This window comes from Chiloscyllium punctatum, chromosome 16 (genome assembly GCF_047496795.1).
Source record: "Chiloscyllium punctatum isolate Juve2018m chromosome 16, sChiPun1.3, whole genome shotgun sequence".
Taxonomy (NCBI): domain Eukaryota; kingdom Metazoa; phylum Chordata; class Chondrichthyes; order Orectolobiformes; family Hemiscylliidae; genus Chiloscyllium; species Chiloscyllium punctatum.
Window position 1 is genome coordinate 29,075,105 of NC_092754.1, and position 12,092 is coordinate 29,087,196.

The 12,092-nt window shown below is 47.8% G+C and overlaps 1 protein-coding gene across 5 annotated transcripts in view; it reads right to left on the bottom strand.

Annotated features, from left to right (window-relative positions):
• LOC140487121 (kazrin-like) overlaps positions 1 to 12,092 on the bottom strand; it is a 339,165-nt gene that overhangs the window by 214,554 nt on the left and 112,519 nt on the right. The window contains exon 1 of one of the 5 annotated variants that reach the window (XM_072586642.1): positions 2,088 to 2,230. The exons of 1 other annotated variant lie outside the window; for it this stretch is intronic. In XM_072586642.1, the coding sequence (XP_072442743.1) occupies positions 2,088 to 2,109 (22 nt within the window). In that variant the 5' untranslated portion in view covers positions 2,110 to 2,230. Of the gene's footprint in view, positions 1 to 1,990; positions 2,231 to 12,092 lie in introns of those variants that run through there. 3 more of the 5 variants (XM_072586646.1, XM_072586644.1, XM_072586647.1) reach the window with 3 other exon arrangements.

The window sequence follows — 12,092 nt, forward strand, 5'->3', positions numbered from 1 at the left end:
GACATGGTGTGGAACATACTGTGGGCCTATGGTCCTGACACTTAACTCTATAATGTGAAGCTCCTCATTGGAAAGCAAATTCATAAATTCTACTTACAGTAACTACTCCCATTAATGATCAGGAGTTACTTATTTTGTGCTAAAATGAATGGTCATGAACATAAAAGTGAGTGAGAAATTATCTGATACATTCCTCAATAATTTCAATACAGAACAAACTACCTTCCAGCTGCTCATGACCCTGTACTCTTACACAACAGCTTCACAACAGGATGAAAGTGCCTCAGCACAATGACTTGTGTGTGTCTGGCCAATCAGCAAACAGGACCAGAGTCCAAGGTACTTTTAGTAACGGGGCCATCACCTCAGCTCACCAACAGTGGCCCAATCTCCTGCAGCTTGTAATCGGTTAACCCTTAAAAGGGATGAGTTTATTTTGGATCAACTTTCTAATCAACCTACTCAAAGTTACCATTACACACCTGTGGAGCAGGTGGGACCTCATCCTGGGTCTCCTTGGCCATTATACCAAAAGGACCAAAAAAACAAAATTCCTGGGAAAGCTCAGCAGGTCTGGCAGCACCTGTGGAGAGAAATCAGCATTAACCTTTCGGACCCAGCAGCCCTTCTTCAGTCCTGACGATAACTCTGTTTTCTCCCCACAGATACTGCCAGGCCTGCGTGGTGCTTTCCACCAATTTCTGACTCCCAGCATTCACCATTCCTTCAGTGTTTTGTACATTACAAACTCCACTCCTTCAAAGGGTAAACTAGCTGCAGGTAATTCTCACATCCCTGATTAAACCACAGGAACAACTGCACGTCAAATATTTGAAAAGTGGCGAAAATTCCCCACCACTTCAGGCTGTTTGCAGAGTTGCGTCTTGTCAAGATTTGAAAACGTACGAGATGCTCCTTTCTATAAGCCAAATATTAATCAGGTTCTCTGCGGATATTCTTGAACATTCCGGATGAGCAGTGGTTACCACACCCACCTCCTACTGCCTCATGTGCAAATCTTTTTAATCTACCTGTTTGGGGATGTTACTTACTGCCGTCCTCTGTGAAGCAGGTGGCACTTGAACCTGGGCCTCTCGGCTCAGAAGGTAGGCACATGACCCCACAGTAAGTCATGTGTAAGCTCTGACAATGAATATCAGGGGACTGCTTAACCACTTATGGCATCACACCTAAACTCAGTCCTCCTCATCTCTCACATTCTTCCATGGGAAAGGTCGCCGGACAGTGATCAGAAATAATAAAAGGTCAATCATAAGGACACGTTGTACCGACCCTAGATTGATTTCCCAAGAGCGTAGGTGGTGGGGAAGTGGATCTGATCGAAGTGTCCAGGATGATTAAGGGGATTGATAGGATCAATGGAAGGAAATTGTTTCAGGGAGGGGGACAGGACAGGCAGCACAGCCTTCAAATTAGACACAAGCTGTTCAAGGGTGATAGAGTCAAATTGTTGGGAAGCACTGTTTCACACACAGAAATCCCCAGCAATAATTTTGTTCAGAGGAGAAAAGGAATTGTATTTACATAGAATTTTACACAACTGCCAGATGTCTCAGAATGCTTTACAGCCAGCAAAAATATTTCAGAAGTGTAGTCACTGTAGGGAAATTAAAGGATTAAGGAAAGGTCAATGGATTTAAACTACTGGCTAGCGCCGGGGTGGGGGCAGAACGAGAGGGGGGGCTACTTCTAAACCTAGACAGAGGAACAGGCGATTCCAGCAGAATTCTCCATACGAACTCCAGCCCGAACCCAAAATCGTTCACGACCTTTTCATTGGGAGGGAGAGGGAGGTGTTGTTGGGAGACGCAAGTTCACAGGCGGTGAGAAAAGAGGTCAAACGAGTTTCCGACTGAGAGGTGAAGGTGGGGTGGTAAAGACTTGAACCCTAGCGACCTCTCGCCCCCCCCAACACACACACAGAGATACACAGTGTCAGAGCAGGAGAGACTCTGAATCCCAGACCCACCTCCAGCCCAGGGTCAGCCCGCTGCCTCCAACCTGTAAACACCCGCAAACAAAACAAAACAAAACCAGCCTCCCCGACACGAATCCTCAGCACTCACAATCCTCCCGGTCGGATTTCATAGCCAGTGTGGGATTGGAAGCTTGCTCCCGGCGCTTCTCTCTCTCTCTCTCTGCTGCTCCTCCCTGATCAAGAGGAAACTGGTTGAAGTTTACCTGCACTGGCAGGAATTTGACCCCTCACCAGGTTCCTGCTCTCACAACCATGATGTCATGGGAGGCGGTGATAAAGTTTGCTGCTGAGAGATTTCTCCCCCCCAAGCACAGATTCTCCAGTCTAGTATTACACACAGGGACCTGCACTAGTTGCAGCTGGTACCTGGGGAGGGGAGGGAGGGAGGGAGGGAGGTTTGAACCCACCCCCCTCCCCTTTCAGAGCTCCCTGTTTTCGTGCTGGTAATCGGATCCCACAACCTGTTTCTTTGTCTGAGTTTCCAGGCTGTTCCTCAGCCAGGTAAGGCTGATGGGTTCTCACAGACAGCAGTCCGCAGGGTACACAGGTAGCTGTAGTCACCTGCCCGCAGCCTCTGCACAGACACCCCCCCCCCCCCAGTCCCTGGGACCCCACAGCACAGCGATGATGCTGCATTTTTTTGTTCGCATTCTGCCTGCTGTTAAACTTAGACTGAGGAATGCAGCTCATTCATTTTGGCAGCCGGCTTGCTGGCCCAGAACTTCTGGTTAAGTGTGTGGGATTGGCATCAGGTGGCTGGCTGACACCAGTGTCTGGGATTCTGAAATAAAACAAGGCTAATCTAAAAATGGACTGCATTGATGTAGCGCCCCTCCAGCCGGAAATTGCGAGGTACCTTTGAGATGTCACATCCACGGTGACGTCAGAAATCGGGAAACTCATTTGCATCCTGCAAAGTCAAGTGAGCATTGCAGATGCTGGAGATCAGAGTCAGAAGTGTGGTGCTGGAAAAGCACAGCAGGTCAGGCAGCCTCGAAACGTCGATTCTCCTGCTCCTGAGACGCTGCCTGACAGGCTGTGCTTTTCCAGCACTGCCCTTTTTGACCCTGCAAAATTCACACACAAAAAAATAACCAGAGGGTCTGTTTCTCTTCATGACCTGGTCAAGGTCAGAACAAACACCACAGCAGGTTATGGTCCATCAGGTTCCCTTGAAATCACAAGCTTTCGGAGCGCTGCTCCTTTATCAGGTTAAGTGCAGACAGGCACAGAGTTTATAGCAGAGAGATGTGATTAATGACATGGTTGAGGGTTTTTATGCAATGATTGGTCATGAGGTGGAATGCTGAGATTGTAGCGGGGGCAGATTCAATTGAAGCATTCAAAAGAGAAATCTGTTGTGAAAAAGGCATACCCATATAGCATGGAAACAGACCCTTTGGTCCAACTCGTCCATGCTGACCAGATACCCTAAATTAATCAAGATCCATTTGCCAGCACGTGGTCCACATCCCTTTCAATCCTTCCTTTTCACATACCCATCCAGATGACTTTTAAATGTTGTAATTGAACCAGCCTCCACCACTTCCTCTGGCAGTTCATTCCATACATGCACTACCCTCTGTATGAAGAAGTTGCTCCTTGGGTCACTAGTAAATCTTTCCCCTCTCACCTTAAACCTATGCCCTCTAGTTTTGGACTCCCCCACCCCAGGGAAAAGACCCTGAGTATTCATACTGGACTCAAAATATTATCTCTGTTTTTCTCTCCACAGTTAAAAATCACACAACACCAGATTTTTAACTTTGTATACCCCAGTCCAACACCGGCATCTCCAAATCATTCCTCTCCACAGACACTGCCAGATCTACTGAGTTTCTCAATAATGGGCTGACAAGTGGCAGATGGAGTTTCTTTCAGATAAATGCGAAGTGCTGCATTTTGGGAAAGCAAATCTTAGCAGGACTTATACACTTAATGGTAAGGTCCTAGGGAGTGTTGCTGAACAAAGAGACCTTGGAGTGCAGATTCATAGCTCCTTGAAAGTGGAGTCACAGGTAGATAGGATAGTGAAGAAGGCGTTTGGTATGCTTTCCTTTATTGGTCACAGTACTGAGTACAGGAGTTGGGAGGTCATGTTGCGGCTGTCCAGGACATTGGTTAGGCCACTGTTGGAATATTGCATGCAATTCTGGTCTCCTTCCTATCGGAAAGATGTTGTGAAACTTGAAAGGGTTCAGAAAAGATCTACAAGGAGGTTGCCAGGATTTGAGGCTATAGGGAGAGGCTGAACAAGCTGGGGCTGTTTTCCCTGGAGCGTCGGAGGCTGAGGGGTGACCTTACAGAGGTTTACAAAATCATGAGGGGCATGGACAGGGTAAATAGACAAAGTCTTTTCCCTGGGGTCGGGGAGTCCAGAACTAAAGGGCATAGGATTAGGGTGAGAGGGGAAAGATATAAAAGAGACCTAAGGGGCAACTTTTTCACATAGAGGGTGGTACGTGTATGGAATGAGCTGCCAGAGGATGTGGTGGAGGCTGGTACAATTGCAACATTTAAGAGGCATTTGGATGGGTATATGAATAGGAAGGGTTTGGAGGGATAAGGGCCGGGTGCTGGTAGGTGGGACTAGATTGGGTTGGGATATCTGGTCAGCATGGACGGGTTGGACCGAAGGGTCTGTTTCCATGCTGTACACCTCTCTGACTCTAAATATTCTGTTCTTACATCAAAAGAGAATTGTATAATTATTTTAGAATAGTTACAGCACAAAAAGAGGGCATTCAGCCCGTTGTATCTATACTGGACCTCAATGCATCAAAAGGCTATTCCATGTCTTTTCTATGCACATCTTTTCTTTACACATAATAATCAAATTCCTTTTGAAAATTTCTGTTGACTCTGTCTCCAGGACACACTCAGCCAGTGTTTTCCAGATTCTAATAAAAACAGTAAGTCACCATAGCCCGAACAGATCGTAGGGCTGCTCTTTCATTAGAGAGAGATGACTGCTGGTGATGTTTAACCTGAAGGTCACCACATCTCAGACAAGGGAGCGTTTGAGAAGGAGAGTCCTTCATAATAATCTCAGCCAATGTAGGAACTGAACCCACATTTCTGGCGTTACTCTGCATTCCAACCTCTCACCCTCACAACGCGCGGCCCTCCAATCCCTCTGCTCTAATCCCAACCTCACCATTAAGCCAGCGCATAAAGGGGGCGCAGTAGGGTCTGGCACACTGACCTCTACACCGCTGAAGCCAAATGCCAACTCGAGGACACCTCTTCCTACTGCCCCCTTGACCAGGACCCCACTCCCCATCACCAAACCATCATCTCCCAGACCATACAGAACCTCATCACCTCAGGAGATCTCCCACCCACAGCTTCCAACCTCATAGTCCGGGAACCCCGCACTGCCCGGTTCTACCTCCTTCCCAAGAACCACAAGCCTGACCACCCTGGCCGACCCATTGTCTCAGCATGCTCCTGCCCCACTGAACTCATCTCTACCTACCTCAATTCTGTCCTTTCCCCCCTAGTCCAAGAACTCCCCACATACGTTTGAGACACCACCCACGCCCTCCACCTCCTCCAAGACTTCCATTTCCCCGGCCCCCAATGCCTCATCTTCACCATGGATATCCAATCCCTCTACACCTCCATCCGCCATGACCAGGGCCTCCAAGCCCTCCGTTTTTTCCTCTCCAGACGTCCCCAACAGTACCCTTCCACCGACACTCTCATTCGTTTGGCCGAACTGGTCCTCACCCTTAACAATTTCTCCTTTGAATCCTTCCACTTCCTCCAGACCAAAGGGGTAGCCATGGGCACACGTATGGGCCCCAGCTATGCCTGTCTCTTTGTTGGCTATGTAGAGCAGTTGATCTTCCGTAATTACACTCCCCACCTCTTCCTCCGCTACATTGATGACTGCATTGGCGCCACCTCATGCTCCCGCGAGGAGGTTGAGCAATTCATCAACTTCACCAACACATTCCACCCTGACCTTAAATTTACCTGGACCATCTCTGACACCTCGCTCCCCTTCCTGGACCTCTACATCTCCATTAGTGACGACCGACTTGACATTGACATTCTTTGCAAACCCACCGACTCCCACAGCTACCTGGATTACACCTCTTCCCACCCTATCTCTTGCAAAACTGCCATCCCGTATTCCCAATTTCTCCGCCTCCGCCGTATCTGCTCCCAGGAGGACCAGTTCCACCATAGAACACACCAGATGGCCTCCTTCTTTAGAGACTGCAATTTCCCTTCCCACGTGGTTAAAGATGCCCTCCAACGCATCTCGTACACATCCCGCACCTCCGCCCTCAGACCCCACCCCTCCAACCGTAACAAGGACAGAACGCCCCTGGTGCTCACCTTCCACCCTACAAACCTTCGCATAAACCAAATCATCCGCCGACATTTCCGCCACCTCCAAAAAGACCCCACCACCAGGGATATATTTCCCTCCCCACCCCTTTCCGCCTTCCGCAAAGACCGTTCCCTCCGTGACTACCTGGTCAGGTCCACACCCCCCTACGACCCACCCTCCCATTCTGGCACTTTCCCCTGCCACCGCAGGAACTGTAAAACCTGTGCCCAAACCTCCTCCCTCACCTCTATCCAAGGCCCTAAAGGAGCCTTCCACATCCATCAAAGTTTCACCTGCACATCCACTAATATCATTTGTTGTATCCGTTGCTCCCGATGTGGTCTCCTCTACATTGGGGAGACTGGGCACCTCCTAGCAGAGCGCTTTAGGGAACATCTCCGAGACACCTGCACCAATCAACCAAACCGCCCCGTGGCCCAACATTTCAACTCCCCCTCCCACTCTGCCGAGGACATGGAGGTCCTGGGCCTCCTTCACCGCCGCTCCCTCACCACCAGATGCCTGGAGGAAGAACGCCTCATCTTCCGCCTCGGAACACTTCAACCCCAGGGCATCAATGTGGACTTCAACAGTTTCCTCATTTCCCCTTCCCCCACCTCATCCTAGTTTCAAACTTTCAGCTCAGCACTGTCCCCATGACTTGTCCGGACTTGTCCGACCTGCCTATCTCCTTTTCCACCTATCCACTCCACCCTCTCCTCCTTGACCTATCACCTTCATCTCCTCCCCCACTCACCCATTGTACTCTATGCTACTCTCTCCCCACCCCCAACCTCCTCTAGTTTATCTCTCCATGCTTCAGGCTCACTGCCTTTATTCCTGATGAAGGGCTTTTGCCTGAAACATCGATTTCGCTGCTCGTTGGATGCTGCCTGAACTGCTGTGCTCTTCCAGCACCACTAATCCAGTATTTTACCTTTTTACCTTGTAAATCCAGCCAACCGAGCTAGACAATTCTGAAGAAGGGACTGGAAGTGTAAACTCTATTTTCACTCCACAGATGCCGCCAGGCCTGCTGAGTTTCTCCAGAAATGTATGCTTTGCCTGAGCCAGATCCTAACCACTCACTGCGTGAAAAACATAATTCCATGTCACGGTTGCTTCTGTTTGCGAATTATCTTAAATCTGGTTCTCCAGTTTACCACCAATGGGAACAGCTTCGCCCTCTCTACTCTGTCTACATTCCTCATGAGTTTGACACCCCTGTCAAATCTACCCTCAACCTGACAGGAAAACAGTTTAAATATTCCAATCTTCCTACGTGCCTAAAGTTTCTCATCCCGAGAACCATTCTTGTAAATCTTTTCTGCTTGTAAACCTTGTAAATCTCTCTGATGCCTTCAGCTTCTCCCTGAAGTCTGCTGGACAGAATTGACTCAGGTGAGACTTAAGAGAAAAAAATTGCCGGGCCACAGGAAGCAAGCAGACCAGTGGGATTAGGATAGCTGGTCTGGCAGAGGATACAGTGGGCCGAAAGGCTTCCATACGCTCACTAGTATCCTTACGTACAGATGAGGAAGGACACCACTTCGACTGGGACAACATATCCATCCAAGGACAAGCCAAACAAAGACATGCATGAGAATTCCTAGAAGCATGGCATTCCAATCAGAACTCTATCAACAAACACATTGACTTGGATCCCATTTAATACCCCCTGAGAAAAAGAAAAGGAAATGATGTCACCGCAGGAAATGACATCGCCAACCCAAGGAAACATAAACACATAGATAAAAAATGGGCCATGCCACCAGTGCTTCGCCCGAAGGCTCACTGATGATGTTATCTAGTATGGTGATGAAACGTTTGACAATAAACCTTCCAGCTCATTGAGCAAACCTACATCCAGAAGGCTTCCATGTTAACCTGGAGATAGGAACATCCAAATTAGAAGCAGGAAGAGGCCACTCAGCCCCTCAGGCCTGCTCAGCCATTCAATAAGATCAGCAGGCTCATAGTTCCTTGAAAGTGGAATCCCAGGCAGTGTATTGAAGGAGTGTTTGGTACACTTGCATTTACTGATCAGTGCATTGAGTGTAGGAGTTGGGATGTCATGTTGCGAATGTGCAGGACATTGGTCACTTTTGGAATGCTGTGTGCAATTCTGGTCTCCCTGCTATAGGAAGGATGTTGTGAAACTTGAAAGGGTTTAGAAAAGGTTTACAAGGATGTTGCCAGGGTTGGAGGATTTGAGGCTATAGGGAGAGGCTGAATAGGCTGGGGCTGTTTTCCCTGGAGTGTCAGAGGCTGAGGGGTGATGTTAGAGGTTTATAAAATTATGAGGAGTATGGATAAGGTGAACAGCCAAAGTATTTTCCATAGAGTGGGGAGTCCAAAATTAGACGGCTAAGGTTTAAGGTGAGAGGGGAACAATTTAAAGGGATTTAAGGAGCAACTTCTTTACACAGAAGGTGGTATGTGTATGAAATGAGCTGCCAGAGGAAGTGGTGGAGGCTGGTACAATTGCAACATTTAAGAGGCATTTGGATGGGTATATGAATAGGAAGGGTTTGGAGGGATATGGGCCGGATGCTGGCAAATGGGACTAGATTTATTTAGGATATCTAGTCGGCATGGATGAGTTGGACCAATAAGTCTGTTTCCCTTCCCATGTGGTTAAAGATACCCTCCAATGCATCTCGTCCACATCCCGCACCTCAACCCTCAGACCCTACCCCTCCAACCGTAACAAGGACAGAACCCCCAGGTGCTCACCTTCCACCCTACAAACCTTTGCATAAACCAAATCATCCGCCGACATTTCCGCCACCTCCAAACAGACCCCACCACCAGGGATATATTTCCCTCTCCACCCCTTTCTGCCTTCCGCAAAGACCATTCCCTCCGTGACTACCTGGTCAGGTCCACACCCCCCTACAGCCCACCCTCCCATTCTGGCACTTTCCCCTGCCACCGCAGGAACTGCAAAACCTGCACCCACACCTCCCCCCTCACCTCTATCCAAGGCCCTAAAGGAGCCTTCCACATCCATCAAAGTTTTACCTGCACATCCACCAATATCATTTATTGTATCTGTTGTTCCCGATGTGGTCTCCTGTACATTGGGGAGACTGGGCGCCTCCTAGCAGAGCGCTTTAGGGAACATCTCCGGGACACCCGCACCAATCAACCACACCACCATATGGCCCAACATTTCAACTCCCCCTCCCACTCTGCCGAGGACATGGAGGTCTTGGGCCTCCTTCACCGCCACTCCCTCACCACCAGACGCCTGGAGGAAGAACGCCTCACGTTCCACCTCGGAACACTTCAACCCCAGGGCATCAATGCGGACTTCAACAGTTTCCTCATTTCCCCTTCCCCCACCTCACCCCAATTCCAAACTTCCAGCTCAGCACTGTCCCCATGACTTGTCCTACCTGCCTATCTCCTTTTCCACCTATCCACTCCCCCCTCCCCCCGACCTATCACCTTCATCCCCTCCCCCACTCACCCATTGTACTCTATGCTACTTTCTCCCCATCCCCACCCTCCTCTCACTTATCTCTCCACCCTTCAGGCTCTCTGCCTGTATTCCTGATGAAGGGCTTTTGCCCGAAACGTCGATTTTACTGCTCCTCGGATGCTGCCTGAACTGCTGTGCTCTTCCAGCACCACTAATCCCCAATAAGTCTGTTTCCATGCTGTACATCCCTGTGCACAGTAATGGCTTTGATTACTTCACCTTCCAATCTGCCCCAATAACCTTTCACCCCTGTGCTTATCAAGAAACTATCTCCCTCTGCGTGGAAATATTCAAAGACTTTTCTTCCACGATATTTGAAGGAACAGAGTTCCAAAGATTTGCGGCCCTCTATGAGAAAAAAAGAATTCTTATCTGTTGGAAATGGAAGACCCCTTATTTTTGAACAATCACCCCCTAGTTCTGGTTGCCCCCTGATCTTCTTTAAGAATTGCCACAAGACCCTTTATATTCACCTGGGAAGGCAGACACAGGGCCTCGGTTTTATTGTCTCATTTGAAAGATGACAAATTCAGTTTCCAAAGCTGTAAGAGCTGCCCAGCAGGAAGTCTGACCCAATCGCTGCTCACGGTCATCCTTCAGTTCAGTGCAACACTGCAATGTGTTTACAAGATTTCAAACATTTTTCAGTTTTCAGGGAAATCCAACAGTGTATCCAACTAGCCCAGGAATTCAATACAATGGGTAATGACAGTATGACAACTTCGTGTCTTTTCACACTCTGTTGACTGGCCATTTTAAATTAAATCCATAAAATCTGCACACTCAAGGATGGCTCACAGCTTGAACTTGAACACAAGATCACTTCAGTCCGACTGTCAAATAGTTATTCTGAATGTCATGCCATTGGCAGGCCAGCACCCCAGGGTAACCACTGGCAACAGTCACACAGGGCTCTCGAAGAAGGGTCAAGTACCAATGTTCACATTAAGGCAAAGGCCAAGACATTCAAATCTCTACTTCCCTGGGGCTTGTACTACAGTCACAACAGGAAGTCAGGTATTCTGACAAAACGTTACCCTTTGGTTTTGATTTCCGAGAACTGGGTACTAATTTAATATGCAATAATTGGAATGGTAATTAAATTTGCTCAGTGCCTCGGGATCTCCCAGATCACTTCACAACTCATGAATTGCTTTAGAAATACAGTTACTGTTCTCCCACTGATATCATGACAGCCACTCTCGACACAGCAAGATTTCACATTTAACAATGTGAAGACAGACCAGTTAATGTGTTGGTGAAGTCATGAAATTTGACTAGACACTGGGAGAAAGCTCTTTCACAGGATTCGTTGGAGATGGAGCATTAATTTTAAGGACACTCATTCTTTCAGCACTCTGCTGAAGTGCTAACATAAATGATGTATTGCAGTGAGGTTCAGTGTTATAACTTACTGACTCATGAGAGTGACACCAATGGGATCAAACTGACTATCGCCCCAACTTTGGCAATTCAATTAATATAATCTTGTTATTCAAGAAACTTCAGGAAATACATTAGCCTGACGTCAATAATAAGGAAGACACTGGAATCTAATATTAAGGATTGGGCGGAATGATGCAGATTTCTGAATGGAAAACGCTATTTAACAACGTTCTCATCTGTTTTGGATTTTTAAGGCACTGAGTGGAGTGGAGGAGGGAACACCAACGCATGTAATGTCTTTGCATTTTCAAGAAAACATTCCACAAGGTACTGTACAAAATTAGAGCTAATGAGGATAGAATGAGCATGGATTTAGGATTGGTGAACAGACAGAAACAAGATTCGGAATAAGTAGGTGCTTTTGGAGCTCATGGTTTGGAACTAGGAGGGTGCCACAAGGATCAGTGCTTGCGCCTCAGCTATTTTCAATGAACATGAATGACACACGTGAAGGGACTGAGTGGAATATATCCAAGATTGATGACTGTGCAAACTTAGATGGGAAAATAACCTGTGAGGAAGATTTGTCAAGTCAATCGAGTAGGCAAAATATGGTAAATAAAACATAATATTTACAAATGTGAAATAAGGTGGGTGAGCTTGCAGCATGGATAGGTACCTGGGACTTCGATGTTCCGGCCATTTCGGAGACATGCATAGAGCAGGGTGAGGAATGGGATGTTGCAGGTTCCAGGGTTTAGATCTTTCATTAAGAACATGGAAGGTGGTAAAAGAGGGGGGAGGTATGGCTTTGTTAATTAAGGGCAGTATAACGATGGCTGAAAGATCTTTTGACGAGGACTCGTCTATTGAGG